The 27,042-nt window shown below is 39.4% G+C and overlaps 1 protein-coding gene across 6 annotated transcripts in view; it reads left to right on the top strand.

Moving 5' to 3' along the window:
* Positions 1-27,042, top strand: part of GRAMD1C (GRAM domain containing 1C) — a 52,072-nt gene that overhangs the window by 10,246 nt on the left and 14,784 nt on the right. For 5 of the 6 annotated variants that reach the window (XM_079322186.1, XM_079322187.1, XM_079322188.1 and 2 more), the window contains 7 exons: positions 7,399-7,483; positions 9,788-9,891; positions 12,600-12,695; positions 13,827-13,907; positions 20,177-20,295; positions 21,527-21,647; positions 25,428-25,587. In XM_079322186.1, the coding sequence (XP_079178312.1) occupies positions 7,399-7,483; positions 9,788-9,891; positions 12,600-12,695; positions 13,827-13,907; positions 20,177-20,295; positions 21,527-21,647; positions 25,428-25,587 (766 nt within the window). Of the gene's footprint in view, positions 1-7,398; positions 7,484-9,787; positions 9,892-12,599; positions 12,696-13,826; positions 13,908-18,722; positions 18,996-20,176; positions 20,296-21,526; positions 21,648-25,427; positions 25,588-27,042 lie in introns of those variants that run through there. The other variant, XM_079322191.1, reaches the window with a different exon arrangement.

Here is a 27,042-nt window from a genome sequence, read left to right on the forward strand (position 1 = left end):
TGTTATGAAAGTACATTGGCTTCACTTTAAAGCACTTACTTGCAGAAAAAGAAAGTACTGAATACTATAAAACCATTGCTTCAGAATAAGCAGAGGATATTCTCAATCCAAGCTCTTATTTTTTCAGGAAAAAATACATAGTACAACTAATGGCAAGAGGCTTTCTTATAATAAAATTGATAAGAAGGTTATCAACTTGTTTCTCAAGCACCTTGTTGGAAACAAGCACCTTCAGCTGAATCCCGTTTCAGTGAAATACGAAAATAATGAGCTAATTCTGCTGTGACCTTGAAGGAGAGATGTGTGGGAGCTTCTCACATGTTCTAAACTGAAATACTCTGTTACAAAATTCTTCCAGGTCTGTTCTACTGTTTTGGTTTGGTTTGGTTGTTTTTTTTTTTTAAGAATGTTAAAAACTTATTCTCTAACTATTCTCTAAAAACTTATTCTCTTAATTGCACCTCAGAGTTCTCTGAAGTAACATGTTTACATTTTCAACTTGAAGTCTTTTAATTTTCTTCTTGGGGAGGACGCTAGTTTTAAAATTTCTTCACAAAAATGTTACCTTTGTTATAGTTATATAACCTGATGCTAGCAGCATAGTATTTCATAGGATGTTAAGTTTCTTGTCTGTCAGAATCATAATTGTAACAACTTTGGTTGTAGAGTTTCTAGGCTGTTTTTCCAGTCATGCTCCACCATGTTTTGATATCCTTACTTATATAGGTGAAGCTCAAGCGTGAGATTCCTTCATTCCTACTCTGGAAGGACACTGTGTGTGACTGGTGAGGTGCAGGAAATGACCAGGCCTTCTGTGAGGAGTATTCCAGCTCAGCCAAGTTCATGTTCCACATGGGGAAATGCTTGTGATCAGGTCTCCCTGGTCAGTAGATGACCAGAAGTTGACCAGTTCCTGACCACTTTTCAGCAAAACAGGCTTTCACCACGTGTCAGGTCAAGGCTGGCTTGGTGAGGCTGATGTCTATGTCACTTGGTGAGAGCTGGGCTATTCTTGTGTGACACAGTGCTTTGGTGTGCTGTACCCAGTCTTCAAAATAAATGGAAACAGTCTCTTTCAGAAGCACCTCATTCAGTAACTTTCATGACACTGGGTGTCAAATCTTTTCTAAGTGGGCATCCAATAATTCATCAGCTCTCCATGGTAAAATAGTTCTGAGGAGTTTCTGTGTGGATTTTGGAAACTCCTGGTGTTAGTGGTAAATCATAGTCTGACACTTTCAGTGTGCCTGCCTGTGCATATGTGAGAACTAGTTAATAATAACACTCATTTTGGGAGAACCAGGTACTTGTTTATTTGGTCTCATAGATTAAAAAACCACAGCCACCACCCCTCACTCCCCAATCCACCCCAACCTTAGTAACCCCCAACCAAACTAACCTCTGAAAGATACAGTTGCTGCAGTATTTGCCAATGACCTGTATTTTAATATCCCCATCTTTAAATTACACATACTGTATTTCCAGCAGAAGCAAAACATATTTTCACCAAAGTTCTGCTGGGTGCCACTGAAGGAGAATGCTGCTGTTTGTTTTCTGCTCAGTCACTAAGATGTGTTAGAGTTCCTTTCTCCTTCAGCCTCCACTGAAGAGGCTGGAGGGAGGCTGGATCACAGGAATGGGGACATAATGACCTTAGTGCACAGCCCTGTGCCTGCCAGTGGCCCTGTGCTTATGTGACTCCCCTCTCCAGGTAAGCTGAAGGAAAAATAAAGCATATAATGGAAAATAAAGGAAAATAGCTGTATCTCCCTAAACATTTCCCTCTAACTAGGAACTTGTTCACGTTTTCTTGAGAGCATGAGAACTTTTGGAAAGCAGGCTTCTAAGGAATACAGTGAGCAAACCCTGGCAACAGTTGCTTGATTTCTTTTTTTTCTTTAATTGGTTGACATGTCTCTCATGACCTATCAATTAAATACATCTGTGTGGATAAGCAGTTGTGATCAATTATTTCCTTATTAAAAACCCCAAAAAGCCAATGAAAACTCCCAAACATACACAACACCCCTCCCAAAATCAACAAAAGTCAACCAAAGTGCACAGTATACTATAGACAGCACAGTAAGTCATCCTAAGTAATGTCATGTCTTTAGGTCCTGTGTGTGGTTCTTTCCCTGTGTAAGTTCAGTGCTTTTGTCCTTCAAGGGAGAAAAAACCTAATACTGATAGTAAAGCTTTTGAGTACTCAATGACTGAAAGTTGTTCCTAAACACTTTTTTTTTGGGTGATTTTTGTCAAGAAGTGGCTAGTGAAAATAGATCACTGTAACAGAGTGGATCTGGACTGTTCATGTGACAAGGTAAACTGAACAAGTCTGACACTTCCAACATGCAGCCCAGTGCTTGTTGTCAGGAGAAATGGGAAACTGTGCCCTGTAACTGCAAAAAGATAAGGCAGACTGGTAGTCATGTGGATGTGAGTTTTCACTGTGATTTTGTGATTCAGTTTTATCTGTGGTAACTCCTGCAGTGCTATATCTAGCTTTCAATAAGTACACTGAAAATGAGAGGATTCAGAGAAACTGCAAGAATAAGTGTGAAAAAGAAAAATCTTTTTGCTAATAAACTTGAGAAGCTTATCCCTACCTCAGAAGGAGATAAGGAATAACTTACAATACAAAAATAATTCACAAAGGGGAGATAAAGTTAACCAAATATATTAGTAGAAGAACTAACCATTGGTAGGATGGATTTTTCCATCCAGAGTGAGTTTTAATTTAAAAAGGTAAAATATATATTTTATGATTTTCCAGAGGGAATTTTGTTCATTGGAGCTCTAGTTTTAAAGCTGGAGAGCTGAGCCCTGTGTGTTATAGATTAGATAATAAATGAACTTTTGTATACTGAAGAAATGGCTGCAGTGGGATCAACATTTGTGATGGAAAGGTTTGTCAGACCTGGCACCTTTTACAGGTGAGAGAGCATCTCAGCTGCCATGGAAGGTGTTCTTGTGTTAATAAGGGAGTGAATCTGTCTTGGAGTATGTGAACTCTTAAGTTTGTCTGCCTTACACTGTTAAATGAGGCTTTTGTTCAGGACTGTTAACTTGGTTGTCATCTCCTCTAGTGAGGTTTTTAATCTCACTGAAAATGGGATCTTGGTATATTTTGTTTAAGTGGTTTTTGTTTGGTGTTTTGTTTTGGTTTTGTTCCTTTTTTTTTTTTTTTTTTTTTTTTTTTTTTTTTTTTTTGGTAGGTTTTGGATTGGTATTTTTCCCTACTGTATCAGATAAGTTTAAAAAATATTTGCAGTACAGAGGAGACTTTTGTGTAAAATCCAGACTTCTCTCTGACTGGATATTGCTCTTCTGGAGGGTGTGTTCTTTTTCTTTCTCCTGATGCTAAGAAGGTTTTTAAATGAATTTGAATACAGAAGAAATTGTTATTCAGTAGAAATGCAACAGCTTTTGCCAAAATACTTAATGTTTGTTTTAATATGCTAATATAAGGTTAGAATGTACTTTTATCCTAACCTTACTAATTTGTATCCCAAATTTGTTTTTGACTATGTCCAGAAATTTCACAGGAAAGTACAGGTCTTTAGGGAATAGTCAAGTGATCTTTTAGGTGGGGTTTAGAATTAGTGGGCTGGATTTATATGTTGTTAGACAGAGGAGCAAAGCTGTAAGTTCCATGGGCCATATTTTGATGGTTTAGTGAGGCTTCTGAGTATAAAAGAAGTAGTAGTGTGGGCAGCTTTTTTAAAAGTTTGCTTGATTCTGGGTGCCTGAGCCTGTTGTGGTTACTGAGACTGAAGCTCAGTGGGAAACATCTCTTGAGATGAGGTGATATGAGAGTTATTACCCTACTGGTAAGGTCAGCTTACCTGTGATCCCAGCTGTTGTATTCACAGCTGCATGTCACAACTAAAGAATGCAAATTATCAGATAACCTAGGTTTTGTGGTGTTTCAAAACAAAGGGAAAACACTAACAAAGGAAATGCAGAATTATTGCTGTAATTGATGATTGTTAAAAAATGTGCACACCATTCTGCTGAAGTTGATTGCTTATTTGCATGCTTAGTGATATCTGCAATCAAATAATTTCCTAATGATTAGTGTTTTTGCTGAACTCCTGGGAGAAGGTATTGTTTCATTTTCCTCTGCAGTTTGCTAAATGGCTCAAATTGTTTGCAGTGGCTACACTTTGAAGATGTAAATGGAAGCTGTTTTTTTAATGAGCTTCTATCCTATAAATAACTTGTCTTAGTTCTATTTAAGTTTACATATTTTCTTCTGGAACATGACTACATAGTTGAACTGGTCCATTTCTAAACAAGGTGTGAGAATCATTTGGTTTGGTCTCTCCAGTATCTGGTTCTTACATAACTGTCTTCAGTAAAACTTTGTCACTGAAAATGGTTTTCTGTTTATGTTGCTTTACAGGTTTCTGTGTATTTTGTGGCTTCAGATGAAAAATGGTTATAAGTTGTTGGCTGCACTTAATAATTTCCTTGATGATTAAATATAGCAGTACCATAAATGCCTGAGATTATTGCCTGATGACTTGAATTAAACTTAGAAATGTGTTTGTATTAAAAACAAGTTGTTTTCATCTTGTGAGTGCCATGCTCCAGCCTGTTTTATGCCTTTCCTCTTTTAATATTTGGTGCTAGATTTTGTAACACAGAGGTGGTAACCTGCTTCAAATGCTGCCACATGTTGGACATTATAGTAGTGATTAGGAGCGATGTTGTATCTTCACTTGAAGGAAGCTGAAATTGCCAATAGTGTTAAAATTGCCTCTCCTGTTTCCTGAGTCTGTTGAGGGATCTCTTCTCAATCAAGCCACCTACTGAATAGGTAAAAATTAGAGATTTAAATGAGCTAGTTTTCATGCAAAGCAGGAAAAAGATAAGGTTCAAAAGTTTGCGTGCTCACATTTTTCAGCTGATTAGATAAAGATTCAGAGCAGACTCTGCATTAGTGTCCTAAGAACTCAGTAGAAATCTACAATTAATAAGGGTTTCTTATAGTCCAGTCACTCATTACAATATTTAAATGCCAGAAAGGGTTTCCAATCTGTAGCAGGTTTTATGGTCTAGAAAAATATCAGTTCTAAGTAAAACTCAATATCCTGAGTCTGGATTCCTAGAGCTGTTGAACTAGCTGATTCAGGCACTAATACAAATGTCTGTGATACTGTGATGCTCCTATTTTTTTTATTCCTTTTGTCTTACAGCCACAAAAACGCTGAACTTCAGTGTAGCACTTGTATACAACATGTTTGAGAAACCGCATTTCTCCTTAAAAGTATTGCTTCCTAAATCATGATTTCACAAATTGTGACTTTCATTTTCCTCTCATGGCAGACCAGTTCTTTTATTCCCTGTATGCTAGCGTTAGCAACACAAGCCCAGGCTTCAGTCAGCTGAGACAGGACTGTTTAAACCATAGGGACTCTGGAACTACAGGTGGAAACTTTACAGATGTGAGTTAATTTTTCATTTTTCCTTATGTTTCTTTCCAGAGTATTTGCAAAGAACTTTGTTCCTTCAAAGCAGTGCAGATACTGAGTGCCTTTTTTGCATGATCAGTTAATTGTGCATTTCAGGGCTAGATGTTGCAAGCCAAGGAACCATAGCCCACCTACTTCAGCAGATTATATGCTTTCCAAGAATGTTATTTTTATAGTCACAGAAATAACTGGAAGGCATTACAGCTTAGAGGAGACTTGTCTAACATGTTCCTCTTTAGCTACACCCAAACCTTTCAGGTTTACTTTTCTCAGAAGGGGTGGGGTGGATATATTTTCTGTCTCCATCCCTTGCTGCCTTTTTGCATTACAATGCTCAGAATATCAGTTAACAACAAATATATACTCGGAGGTAAAACATAAAGACTTCATTTTATTCACGGTACTAAAATGTAAACTGACATTTTTTTTAAAAAAGCTGATTGGCGTCAGGGAAACTTTGCTTTCATGTTTTACATGCACTTAAACACTTGACTTTGAGGTTGCACTTGGGCTCTTGTGGCCTAAGAGCTCAATTCTTGAGTATGAGATGCAAAACTATTGTAGGATGTGAGTGTAGGGTGGTGTTCAGGGAACTTTTTAACTGCAAGAAGCACAAATGTCCTTGGTGAAAAAGAGCAAAATATGGGAATCTTGAGGAGGTGGGAGCACCATTGGCTCTAGTTTATTAAAAGACCATCAAGCTGAAGATAAAGCTGTCTTTGTCCTGGGCCTTTTTAGAGAAGCACAAACATAGTGAAAGGGTAGTGGCCAACTAACATGCTGCAGGAATGTGTCAAAAGTAAGTATGCTGCATGGTCATACAGTCAAAAGTGGTTCTTTGCCTCCTTTCTTCCCCACCCTAAATAGAAATAGCAGCTAATCTTATGGTGGAGATGGGTTTAATGGTGAATGTCAGGTTTTGGAGTGATACAGGTGCTCAAGTGGAGGATAGTATCCATGTGCTTAAGACCTTTAGAAAGGTTTAAAAAAAAGTGTGAAAGAGGTTTTTGTAATATATTTATACCTGGTTTTAGGAACACTTAGAAGTGATTTCTTCCTTTAATAACTTTAGTCCAGCTGAGTCATGGCTTTATACAGCATTTATTTATGACCACCTCTCAAATAAGTGTCAAATATCTGTTAAGAAAAAAAAGATCCTCTTACAACTGAAAAGTAGGACTCTTATGCAGAATATTTTCTGGAGAATGTGCTGAAGCTCTTCATTTGAGTGGGAGCAGGCACATTTATTTATAGGAGTAAGGAGTTAAAGTCCATCAAGGTAGTCCTCTTTGTTGTGAGTTTACTGCCCAACTTAATAAAACCATAGACAGTGATATCTTCAAAATGGGATGAACTGTAGAACATGACAGAAAATCTAGAAGTGATGGTGGTGCTGCTGTTCATTCTTACTGGAGGAAACTATTACCTTTATTTGTACAGGTCTAGTTAAAGTAACTGGTGAAAAATCCAGTGCATTGTAGTATTCCTGAAGTGCTGCTCCAAGTAGACAGTGATGTTCTAGGTTCTGTCCTTGTGCTCTATCAGCCTCCATGAGGGCTTGATTTTTTTGTCACCTCTGTATTGTGTCCTTACTGCCTCTTCACTCTAGTGTGTGCTAGAATATTTAGTCCCAGAAGAGCTCTCATTTCCTTATGGATGGAGCAAATTGCTGTCACAGCACTGTAATGCCTTGTGACTGGCATCTGGCCTGATACAGGGAATAGGTTGGTCCGTGCCAAATAAATAGTCTTACATAAATAAGCATAAAGTTACAATGATGGTCACATTTAAATACCATCTATTCTTTATTGCTCTTTGGAAGTTCATTTGTTCTTCAAGATAAAATTTCACATCCAGTATGAAGACAGTTGATGGCTGAAAATAATCTGTTTGCATAACCTTTTACTGTTCTTTGTTGCAGCTTTCAAGTTCCACTTACAAATATAGGAGTGAGGAATTCAAGAGACAGTTTTCTCATCTGCCAGACTCGGAGAAACTTATAGTAGGTAAGAAGTAGTCACAAAAAAAGTCCTTGTCTTCTGTTTGACTTCAGATTGCAGTCATGCCAAAAGAGTTTGGGTTTTTTTATGGCAAATTCTAACTACAGCTGATAACTCACTATTCTCCTGTCTTTGAACTAGCATGAGATACCTTCAAGGAAAGCCAGGTTCATACTCCTCTACTGCCTGCTTTGTGGGGAAAAACAAACAAAAAAAACCCAACAAAAAAGGATGTTGTTTCTGAGACTCTTAGCTAGGTAGATTATCCTTAGCAAAGACTTTCCCCTTGCTCCCTCGAGCTAATACCCTTGCCCAAGGCACCTTGATTAATGTGACTCTTGTAACTAAGTGACAGGGTGGGTGGCTGTAATTTAAAAGACTTATTTTTCAGATGAATGGGAGAAGAAAGAAGCAGGTGTCAGAGAATATCAGACTGTGATGCATAACTTTTCTCAGCACTGAAATGTTCCCTTTCCAGCTCTGTTTCACTCCACTGCAGAATCTAAAGAAAGCAAGCATATAACCTTACCTCATTTGCTTAGTGATACACCTTATTCTCTCCTTTATCACCTGCCTGTGTTGTGTTTGTGTAACAAATACACTGTATATTTTCATACAAAAGAGGCATTGTGACTTTTTAAAGTTCATATGTCATTTTATGCAACTTTTAAGGAAGTGAATATTGAGAGGCTGTTTAGTGTATACTTGGCAGTATGCAAGCACCAGCTCTGAAGCAGTTAAATCCCTGTATCTTTTTCCAGCCTCAGGAGGCAGTTATCCTCTGAAATGCTTTCTGCATTTTAAAATACTTCAATAGGGATGTAAAACAGAAGGAAAGGATATTACTTCAAAGTATTATTTTGATATTTCTCCTTACACTTGATTGATGCAGAAATCCATGGAGCAAACTCTGAAGTACAGTGTCAAAGAAGAGACTGCCTATGATTTAGCATAAGATTTAGTAGTGGGTTAACACAATCTGTTCCACCAGAAGCAAAGCCACTACTTTTCCATACATTTTTTTTACCCCATGAAAAGCAGTGTTTCCTTGAAAGGACTTTCTGCATCCTCCAAGTAAGGAGCTCTTCCTTTGCTTGGTGTAGAGGAACTTGGTACAGGCTTTACAGTGCTGCAAGAAGCCATTGCTTGCTGCTGTTCATTAAAAGAATGGTTACTGCTTCTGTTTTTAAATCAGCTGTTAAAAATAAGCAACTATTCCACTGTAATGAGCACTGTATATAAAGATTATATAACGCATTATTTTCTTAAAATTAAAGTAATTACTTAGACTCTCTAAATGAGAGCTTAAAGGAGTGCCACTATAACTTGCCTGAAAATGTTTTCAAGCAATGTATTAAGTTACTGGTTCTGAAAACTTAAAGAGAAATGCTAATCTCTTCCCTTAGGTTTGATATTCTCTTTTGTGTAGGTAGGTCAGAGTGGGGTTGCTTATCACTTGCCCTGTGATGACCTTTATAGGTCTGAATCCCTCTCTTAAAAACCACAGAAGTCAGATGCAGCTTCTTACTAATACTTTCCTCAAGTCCTTAACTTCAAACTCCTGATGCCTTCCTCTGTCAGCATTTTGGTATCTGACTATTCTTAAACATGAACTTACAAATCACTTCTTTAGATTTAAGCTTCTGTAGTTCTATTTGTAGTTACATTTCCAAGGGCTTGTATACATGCCTCATTCTTGTTACAAAAAAATTTACTTCCACTTGATTATTTGAGGGGGGAAATGCTAGAGAATTTTAAAAATCGTAATGAAGGCTTCTGTAAATGCATATATAGCTTGAAGTTAGGATATTGGGGATTCCTGAACTTCTTGATAATTGAACAAGAACTGTATTTGGTTTGTTCTTGTAGTACACAAAACCAAAGTTCTGGCTCAGACAATACCAGATACAGAACTACTGTTATGTGGGAGTTGACAATATAATCTGTTGTACTGTAAAATATTTGTGTATTCTGTTGTTTAGGCTGTTTGAAGTCTGTCTAATGAATACTTCACCCACGTACTCCTGGTCTTGCCTGACACCTTCTCTCTGAAAACCTAAGACAATGCACAGGGGTTGATAGATGGAGTGCTGTCCTCACATGGATGTTCCATCAAGTCTGGCTTTGGGCTGTTCCCAGAACAATGGTCTGGATACAAGCCAGTACAAGTCTGCCTTCGTAGACTTCTTAAAAGTGAAAGAAATGGCTTTTTATTGTACTGTAATACCCTGTCTTGTTTTAGTTAACAGGTTTGGGTCAACTGTGCTGCAGTCAGTTGGTGAGTGACTTGCTCTTGCTCTCTGTACACAGATTACGCCTGTGCTCTCCAGAAGGATATCCTGCTGCAAGGACGCTTGTATCTCTCTGAAAACTGGCTCTGTTTCCACAGCAACATTTTCCGATGGGAGACCACAGTAAGATTTCTTAGCTCACTTGAATTTCACATCTTCTTTGTCCTATCCTGTCAGGATATAGGATTAGAGTTTCTCATATCTCATTCTGTCAATCTCATACTAGTAATTCTGGGCTGTGAAGAATTCACAGAATCAAATAATGACTAGGTTGGAAGAGACCTTCAAGATCAAGTCCAGCCCATGCCCTAACACCTCAATTAGACCATTGCACCAAGTGCCATATCCAGTCTTTTTTTTAAACACATCCAGAGATGGTGACTCTACCACCTCCCTGAGCAGACCATTCCAGTACTTTCAGTGAAAAACTTTTTTCCTAATATCTAACCTGTATTTCCCCTGGCACAGCTTGAGACTGTGTCTTCTCGTTCCGTCAATTGCTGCCTGGAGAAAGAGACCAACCCCCTGTCTACAAACACCTTTCAGGAAGTTGTAGAGAGTGATGAGCTCACCTTCAAGTCTCCTTTTCTCCAGGCTGAACAACCCCAGCTCCCTCAGCCATTCCTCACAGGGTTTGTGTTCCAAGCCCCTCACAAGCCTTGTTGCCTCCTCTGGAAGAATCTCAACATCCTTCCTAAACTGAGGGGACAGAACTGGACACAGCACTCAAGGTGTGGCCTCACCAGTGCTGAGTAGAGGGGAAAAATGACCTCCCTGCTCCTGCTGGCCACACTGTTCCTGACACAGGCCAGGATGCTGTTAGCCTTCTTGGCCACATGGACACACTGGTGGCTCATGTTCAGCCTGCCACCAATCAGCACCCCCAGGTCCCTTTCTGCCTGGGCACTGTCCGGCCACACCATCCCCAGCCTATAGCATTGCAGGGGGTTATTGTGGCCAAAATGCAGGACTTGACACTGGGACTTGTTAAACTTCATCTTATGGGACTCTGCCCATCCATCCAACTCTTCCAGGTCTCTGCAGAGCCCTCCTACCTTCCAACAGATCAACACATGCTCCCAACTTAGTGTCATCTGCAAATTTACTAATGAAAGACTCAATACCCTCATCCATGTCATCAATGGAAATATTGAACAGAACTGGCCCCAGCACAGACCCCTGAGAAACATCACTGGTGACTGGTCACCAGCTGGATGCAGCACCATTTACCACCACTCACAGAAAGAGCCTGCATCCCTGAGTGGAAATGCAGATCCATTGTCTGAATTAAGAGTAGCAATGGAAGCATTTGAATGCTGAAGTAAGCCTGCTCAGTCAGTCATTCAGGATAAGAGGTTTAGGAATTATGCTGAAGCTGGCTTTTTACATTTCTGGATGACAATTTGCCTTTCTGTACGATGCAAAGTTGTCCTATAAAGGAATGTAATACATAATCTCCTTCTTTAAGGCCTGGGCATGACAAGATATGTGATGTTGCCCTATTCAAGAACTCTCAAGCATTGAACATGACTTGACTTAGCTTTACATGTAAATATCAGCATCTAAGAACAGCTGAAGGGAATTGACTTCTGCAAGTTCTCATATTGTGGTCTGTGGCTTTTGAACAGTACGAGCAAAGGTAGATATTTGTGGTATGTTGGCCCTTTATTTCTGTCAGATGGACATGTCAGAATGTTCTGTGAGCTGTGAGATTGCTCATAAGTTAGTATCTCACATTTGAGTGGCCTGAAATACACAGGACAAACAAGAAATGGATTGTGTATTTAAGACTTAGGGGCTGTAAAAATACTTAACTGAAAAGCAAGCTTACTTTGGTCAGATAGATTTGATGATTGAATATTTCTTATTTTGGATGTGAAATTAATTAAAAAATAAACTCTTTGGAATTATGCCCTTGAATATATAAACTGTTCAAAGACTGATGTTTTTGGGGTTTTTTTTTGTTTTGTTTTGGTTTTTTTTTTGTTTTGTTTTAATCCAGAACAGCAAGCACACATCCTGATAATCTGTTTCTGCCTATCTAGCAGAGTAGTATCTTCAGCAATACCTTTAGGCAATCTGAGCTCCTCAGCTACAATGGTAGAGCCAAGTCTGGGACCTCATTAGCTGGCTGTGTTGTTGCAAAGAGAGAGGGAATTAATAGAGAACTTTCTGTTTACACAGGAAAAAACAAGTTAGAGCTGTATGTTCCTCTTTTCCCTAAGCTGAAGGCAGCATAGCCTTATATTCAAGAGAAGAAGAAGTAGGCTGGAAGGAAATGGCTTCTTGCAGCCAGACCATGTTCTTCTAAACAGAAACATTTCAACTACTAATAAACAGGTGAAACATGCCTAGGCAGGAAGAATTTCTTGCAATGACTAGACTGCAAATAAAATTTTGAAAATGGATCATATTGTAAACTTCTGTGAGATAAGTCTATTATCTGATCTCCCTCATCTATGTTCCACTTTATGTATTGTGTTCTGATTGGGATTGACTTTGTGATCTGTGATTTGTGTTTGATTGGAATTCTGGCTGGAGGAGTGGAAGAAAAGCAGAAAGAACCACTAGAACCACTAGAAAAGTAGAAAGAACCACTTACTTCCCTAGTCCTAATGTGAAAGAAGAGATGACTCTTAAGTGACCTCAGCTTCTACTTTGAAATGCCTTGCTGTTAAAGCAGCAAGTGGAGGCAGTAATTGCCTTTGTGATCTCATCTGAATTGCATTCCAGGGTTTGGGGTTGGTTTGAATTCCTCTTGAATGTTCTGTAACTTCTACTTCTTAGTCTTATGTTATTTTAAATTTCTTATTTGATGTGTTTCTGCTTAGATTTCTATTGCTTTGAAGGATATCACTTTCATGACAAAGGAGAAGACTGCTCGTCTCATTCCAAATGCCATACAAATAGCAACAAAAGGAGAGAAGGTGAAAATCTGTTTTTAAATCTGTTCTTGCTAAATGATAGTGTCCAGAGCACAGCACTTATTTTAGTCTATATTAGCACAAGCTCCCTATCAAATCTTTAAATTTGATTTGGATTAGAAGACAGCCTTAGGTTTGGTCCCTGTGCATGTTTGCTTGACAATTCAACTCTAGTTTGACTGCAGAATCCCTTAGTGGTGTTGATACAGTAATTAGAAAGTAAGAGTTTTTCTCACCTATTCAAAGAAAAACTAAAATCCAAACATTAATCCATGATGTGTATTCTTCGTACTGGGAAAATATCGAAGTCACTGGATTTCAAGTGCTCCTTTAAGAACACTACTGAAAACAAAATAACTGTGATGTCATAGGTTTCAAGTAATTAACCCCAGAACATGTGCTGGGAAATGAAGTTTTTGAGTGTCTATTTGAAAAACTGAAAAGCGTGATGGAGTGTCTTATGTGCAATACACATTGTGATTAGTTCTTCTATAAATGCCTTGACAGTAATAATATTTGGCAAAGAACAGTTCTCCACAGTGAACCTGGAGCTGTTCTTTGGGGAGCAACTGTGATTCATCATATTTGCTGTTTCCTCTCAATTAATTTCATCCAGTATTAACTTTCATTGACAAGGAAGATAGACTTACTTGCTGAAAAAATCTCCAGCTTTCCAATGGGAAAGATTTTAATACTTGAAATGATGTATATAATTTGATGTCATATTTTAATTATTTTAGTTTCACATCATCTTGTGTGAAAATGTTAGTAAAAGGCTTTTGTGGCAGAAGAATGGAAATAGCTGTGGCCTGTAAGAAACAGGCATATGTGTTTCTGATTTGTTCAACCTCCTATGGGAAAAATTTAAGGTTAGGATGAGCTCTACCTTTATGCCAAGGGTAGTCACACAGCAAGTATCTTCATATACTGTGTGGACATTGAGGAACATATTCTTACTCACTGGAAGTTATACAAACTGTGGAACCTGAGGAATACAGCCCCAGGTTTGTTGAATGTGAAATGTGGCAAGCTGTTACTGACAACCTTGGGATATTCAAGATACAAGGAAGCATTCTGAGATCTTGAAAACAGCTACATGTGAGCTTGTTTTTTACCTTGTTTTTTTTTCTGCAGTTTTTCTTCACTTCGTTCAGTGCAAGAGACAGAAGCTACCTCAGTATCTTTCGTTTGTGGCAGAATGTGTTGCTGGATAAGGTAAGCTTGTCTGCATCAGTACCTGTGGTTAAGAAACCAAATAATTTTTTTCTAATGTAGACAGATTCTCTAGAGAATAAGAGACTTCTCCTTTCTGAATTAGAATTCTAATCTGATATTCTGCTTTGGTTCCTTGTACTTCAGATTGCAGACAAAATTCTCATCTTTTCCTTCTCAGACTGCCACCTACAACTCTGCTGTTGAAGGAGCATTTTGTCTTTGCATATAGGTTGCATGCTTCTCTTCATTATGAGCTCAAGCATATGTTGCTAAATTGATATGCATTTGCTTCACATTTTCTGTGCCTAAAAGGCAAGAGGTTTTCTCAGTGAAAACTTTCAAGGAAAAAGGCCAAAACTCCTTCTCAGATAAGTTAGCTGAAGCTTTGCCAGCCAGCTCATTATAACTCTGCTGACCTTGAATAAATGCAATAAAGCCAGGCTGTATGATATGGAATTGTACTTTGGCAACTCCAGCTAGTTAACTTGATTTATATTGCAATTTGTGAATACTTCAGCTAATCTTTCTAAAAATGGACTGACACTTTTACAGAACATCACTGTAAGAGACAATTTCTGTAAACCAATTCCTTCCTGTTTGTCTCTCATTGTTTTCAATATTTTAACACAGTTGCAATTCCACACCGAAATATTAATATCTAACAATGCAATGATCCCCAAAGCTTTAAAGATGTTGTGCTACTTACACATAGTAGCTAAACTTTTTTCTTTTTGTTAGATGAATTTTAGGGCAGACTAGAGCATTTTGTCAAAACAAAAGCTGAAAATAAAGGGAAGTTCAAAAACAGTGTTACTTGCAATTCTCTTCTCCCTCAAATTAAACACTATTTAATTGTAACTGCATAACCATCTTGTTTGAATCCAGCTAAAATGTATTATGTCACCTTTTGACTGGAATGTGCAACTGGAAGTAACCTTGCTTTCTTTCATTGTGCAGAATTTGTCAGAAATGGCACTTGCATTATTCAGTTGATTAGTTTGTGGTGCTGGAAGGTCAATGTGTAGACATTCAGGTATACAGACTTGTCCTAGGGCTGGAACAGAGGTAGCAAGCTTTGTACTGTTCAGTATTAGTTTTCCTTATGTGTTTCTTCTCTGTGACACTGAAATGAGTGTCACATTAGGATCATTTTTTCACTTTAGAGCAGTAGCTAAAGGATAGATAAGAAAGCAGGAGGCATGGACTGCATGCAAGATGAGATTAATTAAGCCAACAGGTTTTAGGAACCAATGCATTTGAGTAACTTGGGAACTATCCTTATTATTTGTCATATCTTGTGTTAGCTTGCTTGTGTCCTCACTGAAGTATGTTAAAAGATAAATCTGTTTTTGAGAATTTTTGCTTCGGGTTCTCAGTTGAAAAATTGAGCACGGTCATGAGGTGTATGTGGGGCTTTTTAATGTATGTTTGGAACTATTATTGGAACAGAATTTCTGTTAGGTTGAGCTCCTACTTCTGAAACGTAGTAATGACTTCTGATTCTCTTCTAGAATGTGTTTGAATCACCTGTCAGCCTTCTTTAGGATATTCTTTGCTAGATAAAGCTAAAAAGGAGCACTGTGGAGTTGAAAGTAGAAATTGAAGTTGCTGGAGCTGGATCCACTGACATTACTAGAATGGCAGCTGTCTACTGAACTAATACTAAAAGAGAGCCCTTGGTGTTTTCCAGCAGTTTTGCCGTTTTCTCCCCACCACTTCAATGTCAGGAACAGATACATTTGGAAAATGTCTCATGCACCTGAGGCCCTGCCATGGTACACAATGCCTGTGTGCAGTTTGGTGTTCCTGGCTTTGGTGATCAAAGAATTTGTAAGGCTTTTGAAAAAAAACCAAATTTCACTCTGGAACCATTTCTGAAAGGAGCTGGTTTTAATGTTTCTTCTGTAAATAGCTAAATGTTTTAAAGCCTGTGAATAGCTTGGTTATATTCTGGAGCACATCTTCTAGACCTGGAGATGACATCCAACTGTTAAATTATGAAAAAAAGGTGTCATCAGAGGTATAACTCTGCCTACAGGTGTCACAGTGTTGGATTGCGCCACCTGATGGTGAATAATCCCCAGTTTTCAGGATTTGGATCCAGGGGACTGGAATTACATTTGCTTCAGATCATGTCTGTGCAGAGGTAATTTTCAGTCCCTGGCCTCTTCAGCACTTGTGGGCATAGATTTTGTGCTATGAAGACTCACCCCTGAGGAGTGACCCATCTGCTTTAGCTGATTATACCTTAAGCTTTCACCACCTGCAGAACTTCTCGGTGGGGTCAGCCTCATACCCTTTCCCAGATCTCCATCTGGTGGCTGTTCTGCCTTGTACCTCCCAAGTATTGCATGTCCTAGGTGGTTGAACAAGTAGTCCTTTTAAAGGACTTTTAAAGTCTTTCTCTTACAAGTGACTTGCACTGTGCAAGAATACCAGCAAATGATTGCATGCTATTCTGGGTTCAGACTTATTTCATCCATCAAGATGTTTTCCCTCAGCTTTGCACCGCTACTCTGACAGGACTGCTAGTGCCCTTTAGCTCAGTTGCAATTCTGTAGCTCGTAACTTCTTCAGACCTTGCTCAGAATACACTATAGTGTCTTTGGTGCCTTTCAGCTTTAGTTCCTCTGTGAATCAGTGGGTATTTCCTCTTAACATGGGCCTTTCTTTGGCTTTTATTCTTTGAATGTGCATGCAAAGACTTGTATTTGAAGGAAGATTCCACTTTTTTTTTTTTTTCCCTGTTGTAAAATGTGTGCAGAGTGAGTCTTGTAGGCTTTTACTTTGCCATTGTATTTCAAATGACCCAGCATCATGGAAAATAAGGAATCATTAATGCAGGTCTGGAAGAGACATGACACCGGTCTTGATAAAACAGATAGCTGCTTCCACGGCCACTGCAGCTTTCAATAATACTTCAGTTTATAAAATCAGCCAAAAATCCTGTTTTGCAATGGCCTTTCCAGCTTGGTACAAGAAGTTTATTCATGGCTGCTATTGACAGTAAGAGCAGTGCCATTCACAGTTTTGCTTTATTTTCCTAAACCTTATGGGTATCAAATATCCCTCAAGTTTAAGGGAGAAGGAACAAATTAAAATGTAATTAGGCAGGTCATTCAAATCCCAAACAAACACAGTGCTCCTTATTTCTAATGGAACAAGATCTTAACTTAATCTGTCTCAATTCCCATGAGTCCTCTGCCTTAGAGTTGGATTTATTTTCCTATTGTTCTTCTTATGCTTTGCTGGGTAGAGATTTGCACCTGTCTCCGGAGACATTGTAGGAGGTAAGTCTAGAGGTGTGAGAAGGGACCAGAATTTCTGATCAGCTGGGCTTCTTGTGGCAAACATTTCCCTGGACAGCAGTTCAGCCTTCCTCAGCAGTTTCTCAAGGAAGGTTGTGAAAAGAGATGCTTATTTGCACCTTTGTGTACAAGATTAATTTAAGAGACGAAAGAAGGCTTGGTTTGATTCTGAGCTTCTTGTTTAGGCAATTAGAGGGAGAGTTTGCTGTTTCCCTCCCTTGTTCTGCCAATGGTCAAGTTCTGTATCAGAGTTGTCTGGCAGGAGTGTGGTATGTGGTGAGGATTGTCTCTTTAGTCAACCTATATTGCAGATCTTGCTCTTATTTTCTATGTGTGTCCATAGAGGGTAAAAATCATTGGCTTTACTTCTGTTGGTGGTACTCTGTAATATTGCTTGTGCCATGACACTGCTTTGTCTGGCATGAAGAAAAGTATTGATGATCTGTGCTCTGCTTGAAAAGATGAAAGTGTATCCCAGCTGCTTCTTGTAGTCTTTGTTTTTGTATACAAAGAGAACTGAGGGGAAAACCCAGTGTAGACCATCACCTTGAATGGGCAAAGTAATTAGTGTTTAAATTTCACCTTTCAAGCTTCAGAGCTTCTCTAAGCTTTCCTCTCAGAAGCAGAAGTCTGACCCAGAAAATTTATGCCCTTCTTTGCTTTCAGAACTGACTTTCTGATACAATAAAGCAAGTCTTGTTTGATCTTGGCTTGTGACCATTAAGAACTTATTATATCTAGCTGAGCTAGGAATAATTGAGCGGAGTGCAAGAATCCTGTTTTAGAAGCAGAAGTTGGTAAGATTGCTTTTACAAAACAACAGGAAACAGCTTTATAGATTCCTTTATAGAAGTGGAAAAGCTTCTCTGCTTTCCTTGAACTATTGATCTGACTGTATAAGGGCAGACTGATTTGCCCATAGACAGAATATACCAGTGAATTTAATTAGGAACATTAGCTCTGTGTCATTGTGACTGTGAATCAAAGCATTGGCAATACTGGGCAACAGAAATGAACATGGCTTTATTTCTGTCTTTTGATTCTTGGTTAGAAGGTGTGTTAGTTAAAGGTCCACCTCAGTTGTATTTTGAAGCCATGTAATGCCCATCCCTGTTTTTTGGCCATTTAATAAGAACAGCTGTAGGTAGCTGTTCGTGGTTATGAGTTTATTGCTCCAGAAGACAGAATGCCTGGGGAAGTAAGGCCAGCTGTAAATAGATGCACTTGTTTCAGCACTGCATTGCTCTGTACAAACTCCCCTGCCAGAGGGAGGCTGGCATTAGCTGCTATGACCCTTGTTTCATAGCTGTGTGTTTTGTGTTTTAATGTTTACTTTGCCCTCGCTAGGATTAAATACCTTGAAACTGATCTCTGGCAATAGAGTGCTTGTTGCCAGCTGCTTTCTGAAAAGCCCGAAACCGTGCTGTTCTTCTGGAAAACACCCGAGGGAAAAACCCTTCCTGGTCCCCTGAATTGGGCTGTTTGTCCCGCTCCTCGGGGGGAGCGGCTGCCGTGCGATGCGATGCAGCGCGGTCGAGGGGGCAGCGGTGCCCCCGCGGGGCCGGGCCCAGCGGCGAGGGCCGGGGTTGGCTCCGTCCCGCCCCGGGCCGGCGGCGGCAGCCGGGGAAGGCGCTGCCCCGGGCCCGGCGCGGGCGGGGGAGCGGCCCCGAGCGGGCCCCGGCGCCGCCGCCCAGCAGGAAGTGGGAGCGCGGCGGCGGCTCCCGGCGGGAGCGGGGCCGTGCCGGGAGCGGGAGCGGCGCTGCCCGGCGGGACGCGCCAGGTGGGTCGCGGAGCGGGACGGGGAGCGCCGGCAGCCCGGGGAGCCGCGGCGGCGGCGGGCGCGCATTTACACCCTGCGCTGCGGGTCAGCTCCTCCGCGTCTGTCTAGAGTTGCGGTACTGTAACTAACACTCTACAGGTGAAGCAGGCGGGTGGAGAGGATCATTTAAAGGCCCTTTAAATAATGCATGGGTATTTAATGTCATCGTTTCATGCAAATAGTAAGCAATACTTGTGTTACTGCCTCATTAGCACAGTCCTGTTCCCTTGATCAATATGGATGGTGGCCGAGGCACATTTTCCAGTGTGGTGTCTCCTTTTTTAAGATTGCTAGTATTGTTCTGAGCTCTGTTAAATACCTTTTTTTTCCCTTTCTTTCTCTTTTTTTCCACCCCTCAGCCCTTTACAGCTGAGGCGGACTTTGAAACTCATTGCTTACCTTGCAGATATGAGTGTCTCATATTACTTTCACCTTCAAGCTTTCCTGACGATTTAAAAGAACTTAAATATATTTTGGTAGCTGTGGGAATTCATGGAACAGGATAAAGATACTGTAGAGAAGGAGAAGACTTAGCCAGTGGTGAGTCAAGGTAATCCTGAAGAAAAGCAACTATTTTTCATAGAAGAGGGTGCTGGTGATACAAAGTGGGGACCTTCCGTCCCATCTTGGCAAAGTGGACAGTTGGCTAACCTAGACACCAGTGTAGTGACTGAAATGCTAGCCTCCCACAATTTGTAAAGTACTCCGAGCATCCTCAGGAAACAGGTGGATATCTATTAAGCAGTTTGTTCAGAATCAAAGAGGTGCTTACTTACCTTGTGCCATATCAAGTGAAGTTCAAGAGGGAGGTACCTCAAAGGTGTCTGTCAAAATATTGGTGACATGTGAAGAAGTAAGTAGTGGCTACAAGTGTGTGTTTTCTTAAAATGAGAATTTTTTTTTTTTTTTTTTTTTTTTTTACGCCTTGTGTTGTTGGTTGAACAGTGATGGGAGTGTGGAGTAGACAGGAGTACAGTTGCCCAAAATGCTGAAACCCAATCTCGGAACGTGATACCTGAATGCTTTCGGTCCTTGTCAGAATTGAGGTTAAAGGCTGTGGTGTAATTCAAACTTGTTGCTGTTTTTCCTCCAGTGCCTTAGTGTCCCATACTGTGGTTCCTGAGTAGCTTTCTTTCTTTCAGAGGCTGACCAAGCAGGAATTCTGGCAGCTGGTGCACCAGAGCTATGGCTCTGAGCTGGGCCTGAACAGCGAGGAGATGGAGAGCTTCCACTCATCGTCTGAGGACAACGGGCAGTCTCGGTAAGGAGAGGCTGTATAGCCTAATGAGACACCAGGGGGGAAGCAGTGTCCTCTTCTTAGAAACTCAGTTTCTAAAGACCCACTGTAGCCTTACTGGGAAGGTGGAGCCAGTAGTAAGATTATACAAAGGTCTGAACTGCACAGACTGAGAGTGCATAAAAACTTAAGTGTGTGAATTTTCTAAAATAGTAGCAGTGCAGCTGAGGCCACTTAGAAGAGGTGAAAGGAAGACCTTGTTTCTCCCTGGATCTGCTTGGGGACCAGCATAGGGTAGCTTAAAGAGCAGCCTTTTCACATGATGGTGCTTAGTCAGAACCTGTATACCCTTCAACAGTTTGGAAGGTTTGAGTAGAATGCAGCTATATTATGGTTCAGAAATTTTTTCTTCCCCTCCTCTATGGAGACTGAAATACTTGTTTTGCCTTTTTGCCTAATATCTGACATCTTAGCTTATTTTTGTATTCTCCTCAGCTTGAGAATTAAGAAACAGGAATAATAGTATAATAAGATGGAATAATTGTGGTAGCAATGATGTGGTTTTTTGAAAGAGTTTTGATTTTTGGTTTTTTATTTTTTTTTTTGGAACAAATGTGTACTGATTTATGACCTGCCAGTGTCAACCTAATAACAGCACTTCACATATCTCTGTGTAAATAAGCACGACTCTACAAAACTGAGCAATGTAATTTATGTCTCTTCAATCCTGTTTTATCTTAATATGTTTGTGAGAAAAATGTCTTGAGTTCATTACAGGCTTCAAAATATGTTCTATTAAATATTTTCTGGAAATTTTTATTTTTGATTGGTTTGATTTTTGTTTTGGGTTTGCTTGGGTTTTTTGTTTGTTTTTTATGTTTTGGGTTTTTTCTGTTAAAAAGTCACAAATTTGCAATCTCAGAATATGCAATGCAGGGAAAAATTATTTTATGACACTTCCTTAAAACATTTTCTTTGCAAATTAATCATAAGCTGTATTTGTTTCCTCATTTCCTACAGCACTCACTTTCTTGGTTTTATTAACCTTATGATCAGAAGCTGAATCTTCTGAGAGGTGGCTGGAATGAGGAAAATGACTTGATGTTGATGAGTTGTATGTGGGAAGAGTGAATTGGCTTTTAATGTTTTTAATGTTATCTGAACAGCCAGTTTTCAGCCAAAATCGCATGAGATGCTTTCTTGGATTTCTCAGCACTTATATCTCCAAAGGTATCTTCCTTCTTGGTTTGAACAGATCCAGCATATGTGATGATTCTGGAGAAAGGGATGAAAAGCTACCCAAAATGATTGGTTTAGTTCGTGAGCCCACGCTTCAAACAGAAGGAGAGTCACTCAGCAGACACATATTGCCAGGAGTAAGTGCTGACACAGCCTTTCTTGCTGCTTGTAGCTGATAAGCATATATGCTTAACTTGTATATCTATAAGCATAGAATGAATGGAGATTGTAACTTCCAAAGAGGTCTTTGAGAAATCAAAAATGTTTCTTAAATTTGAAAATGAGCAAAATTCTGCATGAGAGAATATTGTTGGTGGGAGCTTTAGCAGTGCTGTCACTAATTTGCTGCACAGCCTGGCTACAGTGTTGAGGCTTATGCCCTGGTCTGTTTTTAATTTTTCCTTTAAAAACAAGATTTCTTGGTTTTTGTTATCTAGTTCCCGAGGGGACCATATTTGTTTTACCAAAGTGCTTTTTGAAAGTAATGCCTTTTTCACCTTCAATGCTTTCTTGCTTGTGTTATTTGTCCTTTAAAAAGATATCTCCTCCTATATTATGACTCTCCTATGCATAGGGCTTAGTAAAGGGTGGTTACACTTTGTCATCCTTGCCTTCAAATGTCACTTAGTCTGCTGTTGTGATTATATGAAACCTTTTTTTAATGCTTTAGAAGGAAGGGGAAAACCCCCACACTTGCTATAATAAGGATGAATTTCATCTTGATGCATTGGGTTAGTACAACTGAACAAGCATGAATGCCTCACTCATGTTCACTCATATTGTATGAATTTGTGAATGTGTTTGGCTGGTGTGAACAGCAAGTGCATTAGTAGTAATACCTGAGATGGGCACAGTGTCTAGCACAGTTTCTGGGGTTCCTGTGTGGCTATAGTCCTAAAAATTGCAGTTGTTTTCTCTTGGTTATTAGATATCCCAAACATCTTGGAAAAGAAAATAAACCACTAATGCATTTTTAGTGTTTCACTTGTGCTGGGCACTTAATTGCCAGTTTTGCTTTGGAGAATTTGGGGAAGGAAGAAAGGAAATTATTTTAATAGTTTTTACTACCATTTAAATCTTTTGGCTTTTGTCACTTGTTAAAACTGATCTGGAGGTTAAATAGGACTCACATAGTTTTGCCAAAATCCAAGTTAATGGCTAGAGACTCATCCAGCAAACAGTATTGGTGTTTCTCAGATGTTAAAAGCTTAGTTGCTTGAGTTCCTCATGGAAGCTGTAGCAGTATAAAACAAGATTTTTGGAGTTGTAAGGGAGACCTGAGAGAACTGAGGGTGCTGCTGAAATTTGGGCTGTTTGGGATAACAAAAAATCTACACAGGTAGCCTTAGTTTGGACTCTTAAATCTTATTTGTGCAAGAACAAGCCATTTAAAAATAATTGCTGTGCCTGGAAAAGAAGCCACACCCCAAGATGTCTCTTGCAGGTGCTAAATCTGATTGGGCATCTTGGTAAGGAGGAATGCCTGGGGATTTGGTCTGTAAAAATGCCAGGATTCTGCATTGAATAAACTGTCTCTGAAAAGTCTTAATTATAGTGTAAAAGTGCAGTCTTAATAAATGTGTAACTAAACTGTTTAGCTTACTGTTCCAGGTTAGCTTAAATGTACAATGATTTTGTTTAGCTGTATGTGTCACTTGGCATTACTCAAGAATGTCCATGCTCTCTCCACAGCCCCAGGATTGCAGCATATTTTGTAGAACCACAAGAGCAGTAGGAGGAGGCAGTAGTGCTTAGAATGTATTTATCAGAAGCCATCACAGTGTTGACACAAAGCACACTTAACCACCTTCCAAAGACTGGAGGGAAACAGTCTTAAACACCCCTTTACTGCTCTGACAAAGACTAGTAAAAAACATAGACAAAGTCCTAAAGCTCTGGAAGATCTGAATAGTGGAGGGATGGGTCTAGTATTTGGCCCATCTTGAAAAACATATTGTTAATGGCTGTCTGCAGTTGATTGAGGAAAGTCTTTATGGAACACCAGTCATGACTCATCTGCCTCTCAGTACATGTGAATGTGGGAGTCTCCTCGTTGTCTGTTTTTGTTCCACCCTCTGTAGAGAGACCTTCCATTCTCATATCTTGCTGTCCACAGGCTGAAAACCAAAAAAGCCTTTGCACAGAGCTTAGCAGTACTGGACTAGCTCAGGAGATAAATGTACAATAGGGAATAAATTATACATCTTTAATTCCAGCTGACAGATCTTAAAATATTTACTCTTTAGTGTGAAAAAACCCTTAAACAAATGCTAATCAACCCCATGAAGTCTGTGTTAAACTCTATCAGTTATTATGAAAGCCCCAGCTTTAATCTCTTATTCTTCAATGACATTATGAAAAGCTTTTTTTTTCTAGGAGCTGTTGCTTTTGTCTTCTGACTTGAGCCTGGCTTTCCTGCTCTGCTCATGGCATAGTGGGCTGCTCTTATGCTGCTGGTGGGAGCCCCACTTTACTAGATCCATGATTGTTGTTAAAATGCTGTGAGAGTTCCTTGGGTTTGTGCTGGATCAGTGTGACAAGTTTGACTGTTCTGTCACAACTAGCTCCTTTTTTACTTCCATCTGTATTGGTATTTTGACATTTAATGTTGTTTCTGTTCTAGATCCTGTTACATGACTGTGTATAACTTGCATGGCAGCTTCTCTCAATAGGAGTATTTGTTAACTGATCTGTTTTTCTGATTCAGTCTTCCTTCTTAAGGTTTTGACCCTGAAGGAGTACTTTTGTCTGCTTATTCTGCCATCAGATTTATGCCTTTTTTCCAGCCACCTACCTCCTAATAGCCCTTGGTTGCACAAAAAAGTGACAGGGTTTTATTTTGGAAAAAACAAGAAGTATGAGAAGTACATGAAGACTGATCAAGTGGTGGATGCTTTTCCTTTCTTGAGTCAATGCTGAATAATCTTTAGAGAAGATTTTTTTGCAGATGAATCAAAAACTCACTTGAGGAGGCCTGATCATATATTTACCATGGTCCATGCACTGCTCTTCTGGTCACTGCATCTTGGTCCCTGATGTTCCACTGGTGACAGTGAGGATTGAGGAGAGGTTTAGAGTGAAAGCTGATTCAAAGCTGGTAGCCTTGGGTGGCGTTTTGAGATACACAAACTGTCCATACAGTTTCCCTGGAGATTGACTTTAAGTGTGCAATGAGATATATTCTTAGCTGGCAGTTCTTGTTGAAGGGTAAGAGCTGTATCATTGATTCAGTGACTGATGTTCAGGGGGATTTCCTTCCTCCTTATATATTGGAGATGGCAAATGATAGTCCATTGCTTTGTTTGTGAGAAGTAACGTTTTATAGTTAGGATGACTATAGACAGTATTTTAAAACTTTTTTCAAAGGATGATGGTGTCCTACAAAATAACTTCTCAAATATGCAGTTGGGGTAATCTAATCTTGCTGAAAGAGAAGGGCACCCTGCCTGTTTCATTGTGTTTCCCCTCTGGGTTGTTGGCCTCTTGCTAAATTGTTAGGAAAATGTAACCTGATGAATACAAAGGTTATTGAATTTATAAATGCTAATGTTGAAGCAAGGAAGAGCCCAAACTGTGCAGATGGGTGCAAGAGGACTGTTCCATTTAATGGAGCTCTTGGTACCAACAGTACATAGAAAAAACGTCTATTCCTTGTTACCAGGGTGTAGTTAAATATTTAAATAAAGGGGAGAGAAGTTGGCTGGGGTAGAGGAGCAAAGGGGAAATTAGCACTTGACTGTGTGGTAAATGAGCATATAGAACTTGTGGCTTATTTTATATGGCTAGCTTTTTGTAAAGTAACTTTCTCTCTTTTTTTTTTTCTCTTTTTGTTTGTTTGTTTGTTTGGTTGGTGTTTTTTTGGGGTTTTTTATATTTTTAATTGTCTCTGATATCTTTTCTTCTCTTGGTTGTTTTAGGTGGAGGAGTCCCCAAGTGAGAAGCAAATAAAGAGTCCTCTTCCCTCTTCAGAAAGGAAACCTGCTAAGTTAGTTAGGAGCAGGTCTTTAGAAAAGTCCTTGGACCTTAATGAGAATGAAAATCTTCCAGAGAAGAGCAGTGCTTCAGATAGTGAAGAAGGTAAAATCGCTTAACAGTTGGGATCTGTAAGACAACATAACTTTGGTGTTCAATCTGACTAGTGGAGAAAGTTAGAGAACTTCTGATCTTATGAAACTTGTTTGCTTATTTGTTTCACAGAATTGCAGCAAAAATATTTTTTTAATCTTAGTTTCTGGTGGGGGGAAAAGTTGTTGGGTGTTTAGAATGAAAACAAAAATTATGGTTTTCTTTCTCTTGGAGTGAGTAGAGAGTTGCCAACAGCTTTAACTAAAAATTACTTGACAACGGGGTGGTGGTAATTTCAAAGATGTTTCTTTCCTCAGTTTACATTTCTTAGAAACTGAGGGGAAGCATTTCAGGCTGTTCTTAAGTTTCTGAAAGATTCCCCCAACCTCCCTCTTCTTTACACTTACACTTTCTTAAAGCTTATGGGCTTCATTGTTACTGGTGAAGTAGGTTGAGGAACTTACTGAAAGCCCAGGGAAAAACAACTTCTCAGATTTCAGGAGAGTATTGTGCTTATTCTGAATCTGATCTGAAGATGAAAAACCTTAATGGATATCTTGCAGCAGATTCTTTGCACACTCTCTGTGCAAACAGTATCTTAATGGATCCTAATGTATCAACCTCATAACTCATCTCATTACCTGGTACAAGATAGAAGAAACTCAGGTACCTGGATGTCAGACTTGTGTGGAGGTCTGTGGGTGCTTGTCCTGTGGTCCCACAGTAGCCCCTGACAAGTTCTCACTTTCTGTGATGAGGTTTTCACTTACCCTGGGGAAGCTTTCTGTGCCAAAGGGCTGTAGTTGTTCAGACAGCTCATTGAACTTTGGTGGATATTCTGTAATATCTGAATCTTGGATTCTGTAAATTGCCTTTAAAGCAAAGTGTGCCTGACCTGTATTGTTTCCAAGGTTATATTGTGAGCAAATAAAGGACAGTCAACCCTAAGAGTAATACTGTGCTCAGTAGCAGCTGTATATTTCTTTCATGTGCAAACAGAACTTACTTCATCCCTTCTTGGCAGAAATAGAACAGTTAGTTAATTGTTTGTTAATCATAATTTTTTGGATTAAGAACTGGCCTCAATTAACTAACTGAGGCCAGTTCTCAATCTCATGGAGATATTTTGTGTCATTTCAGAGTTGACAACTGAAGTTGTTTGCAGGTGTCATTATGGGGGGGATTGTTGAGGTGTCCAGGAAAGCTTTCAGATCTATGGATTGAGTTGTCTGCCTTCAAGTTGTGATTTTTGCCGGGGGATATGCTTATATTAATTAATTTTGCTGTTGCTCACCCATATTGCTTCTGTGTTGGCTTGAGTTCAGATTCAACTCAATACATGTCAGGCATTATGATTTTTGTAAATATACCTACTTGAACAGGCTGTTTATGCCATACTCCTGCACACTTAACAAGCTTCACAAATTAATTTACTCTTTCACAGGTGTATCTTTTAGAGCAGTAGAA

The sequence above is a fragment of the Erithacus rubecula genome, assembly GCF_903797595.1.
Source record: "Erithacus rubecula genome assembly, chromosome: 1".
In the NCBI taxonomy this organism is placed as follows: Eukaryota; Metazoa; Chordata; class Aves; order Passeriformes; family Muscicapidae; genus Erithacus; species Erithacus rubecula.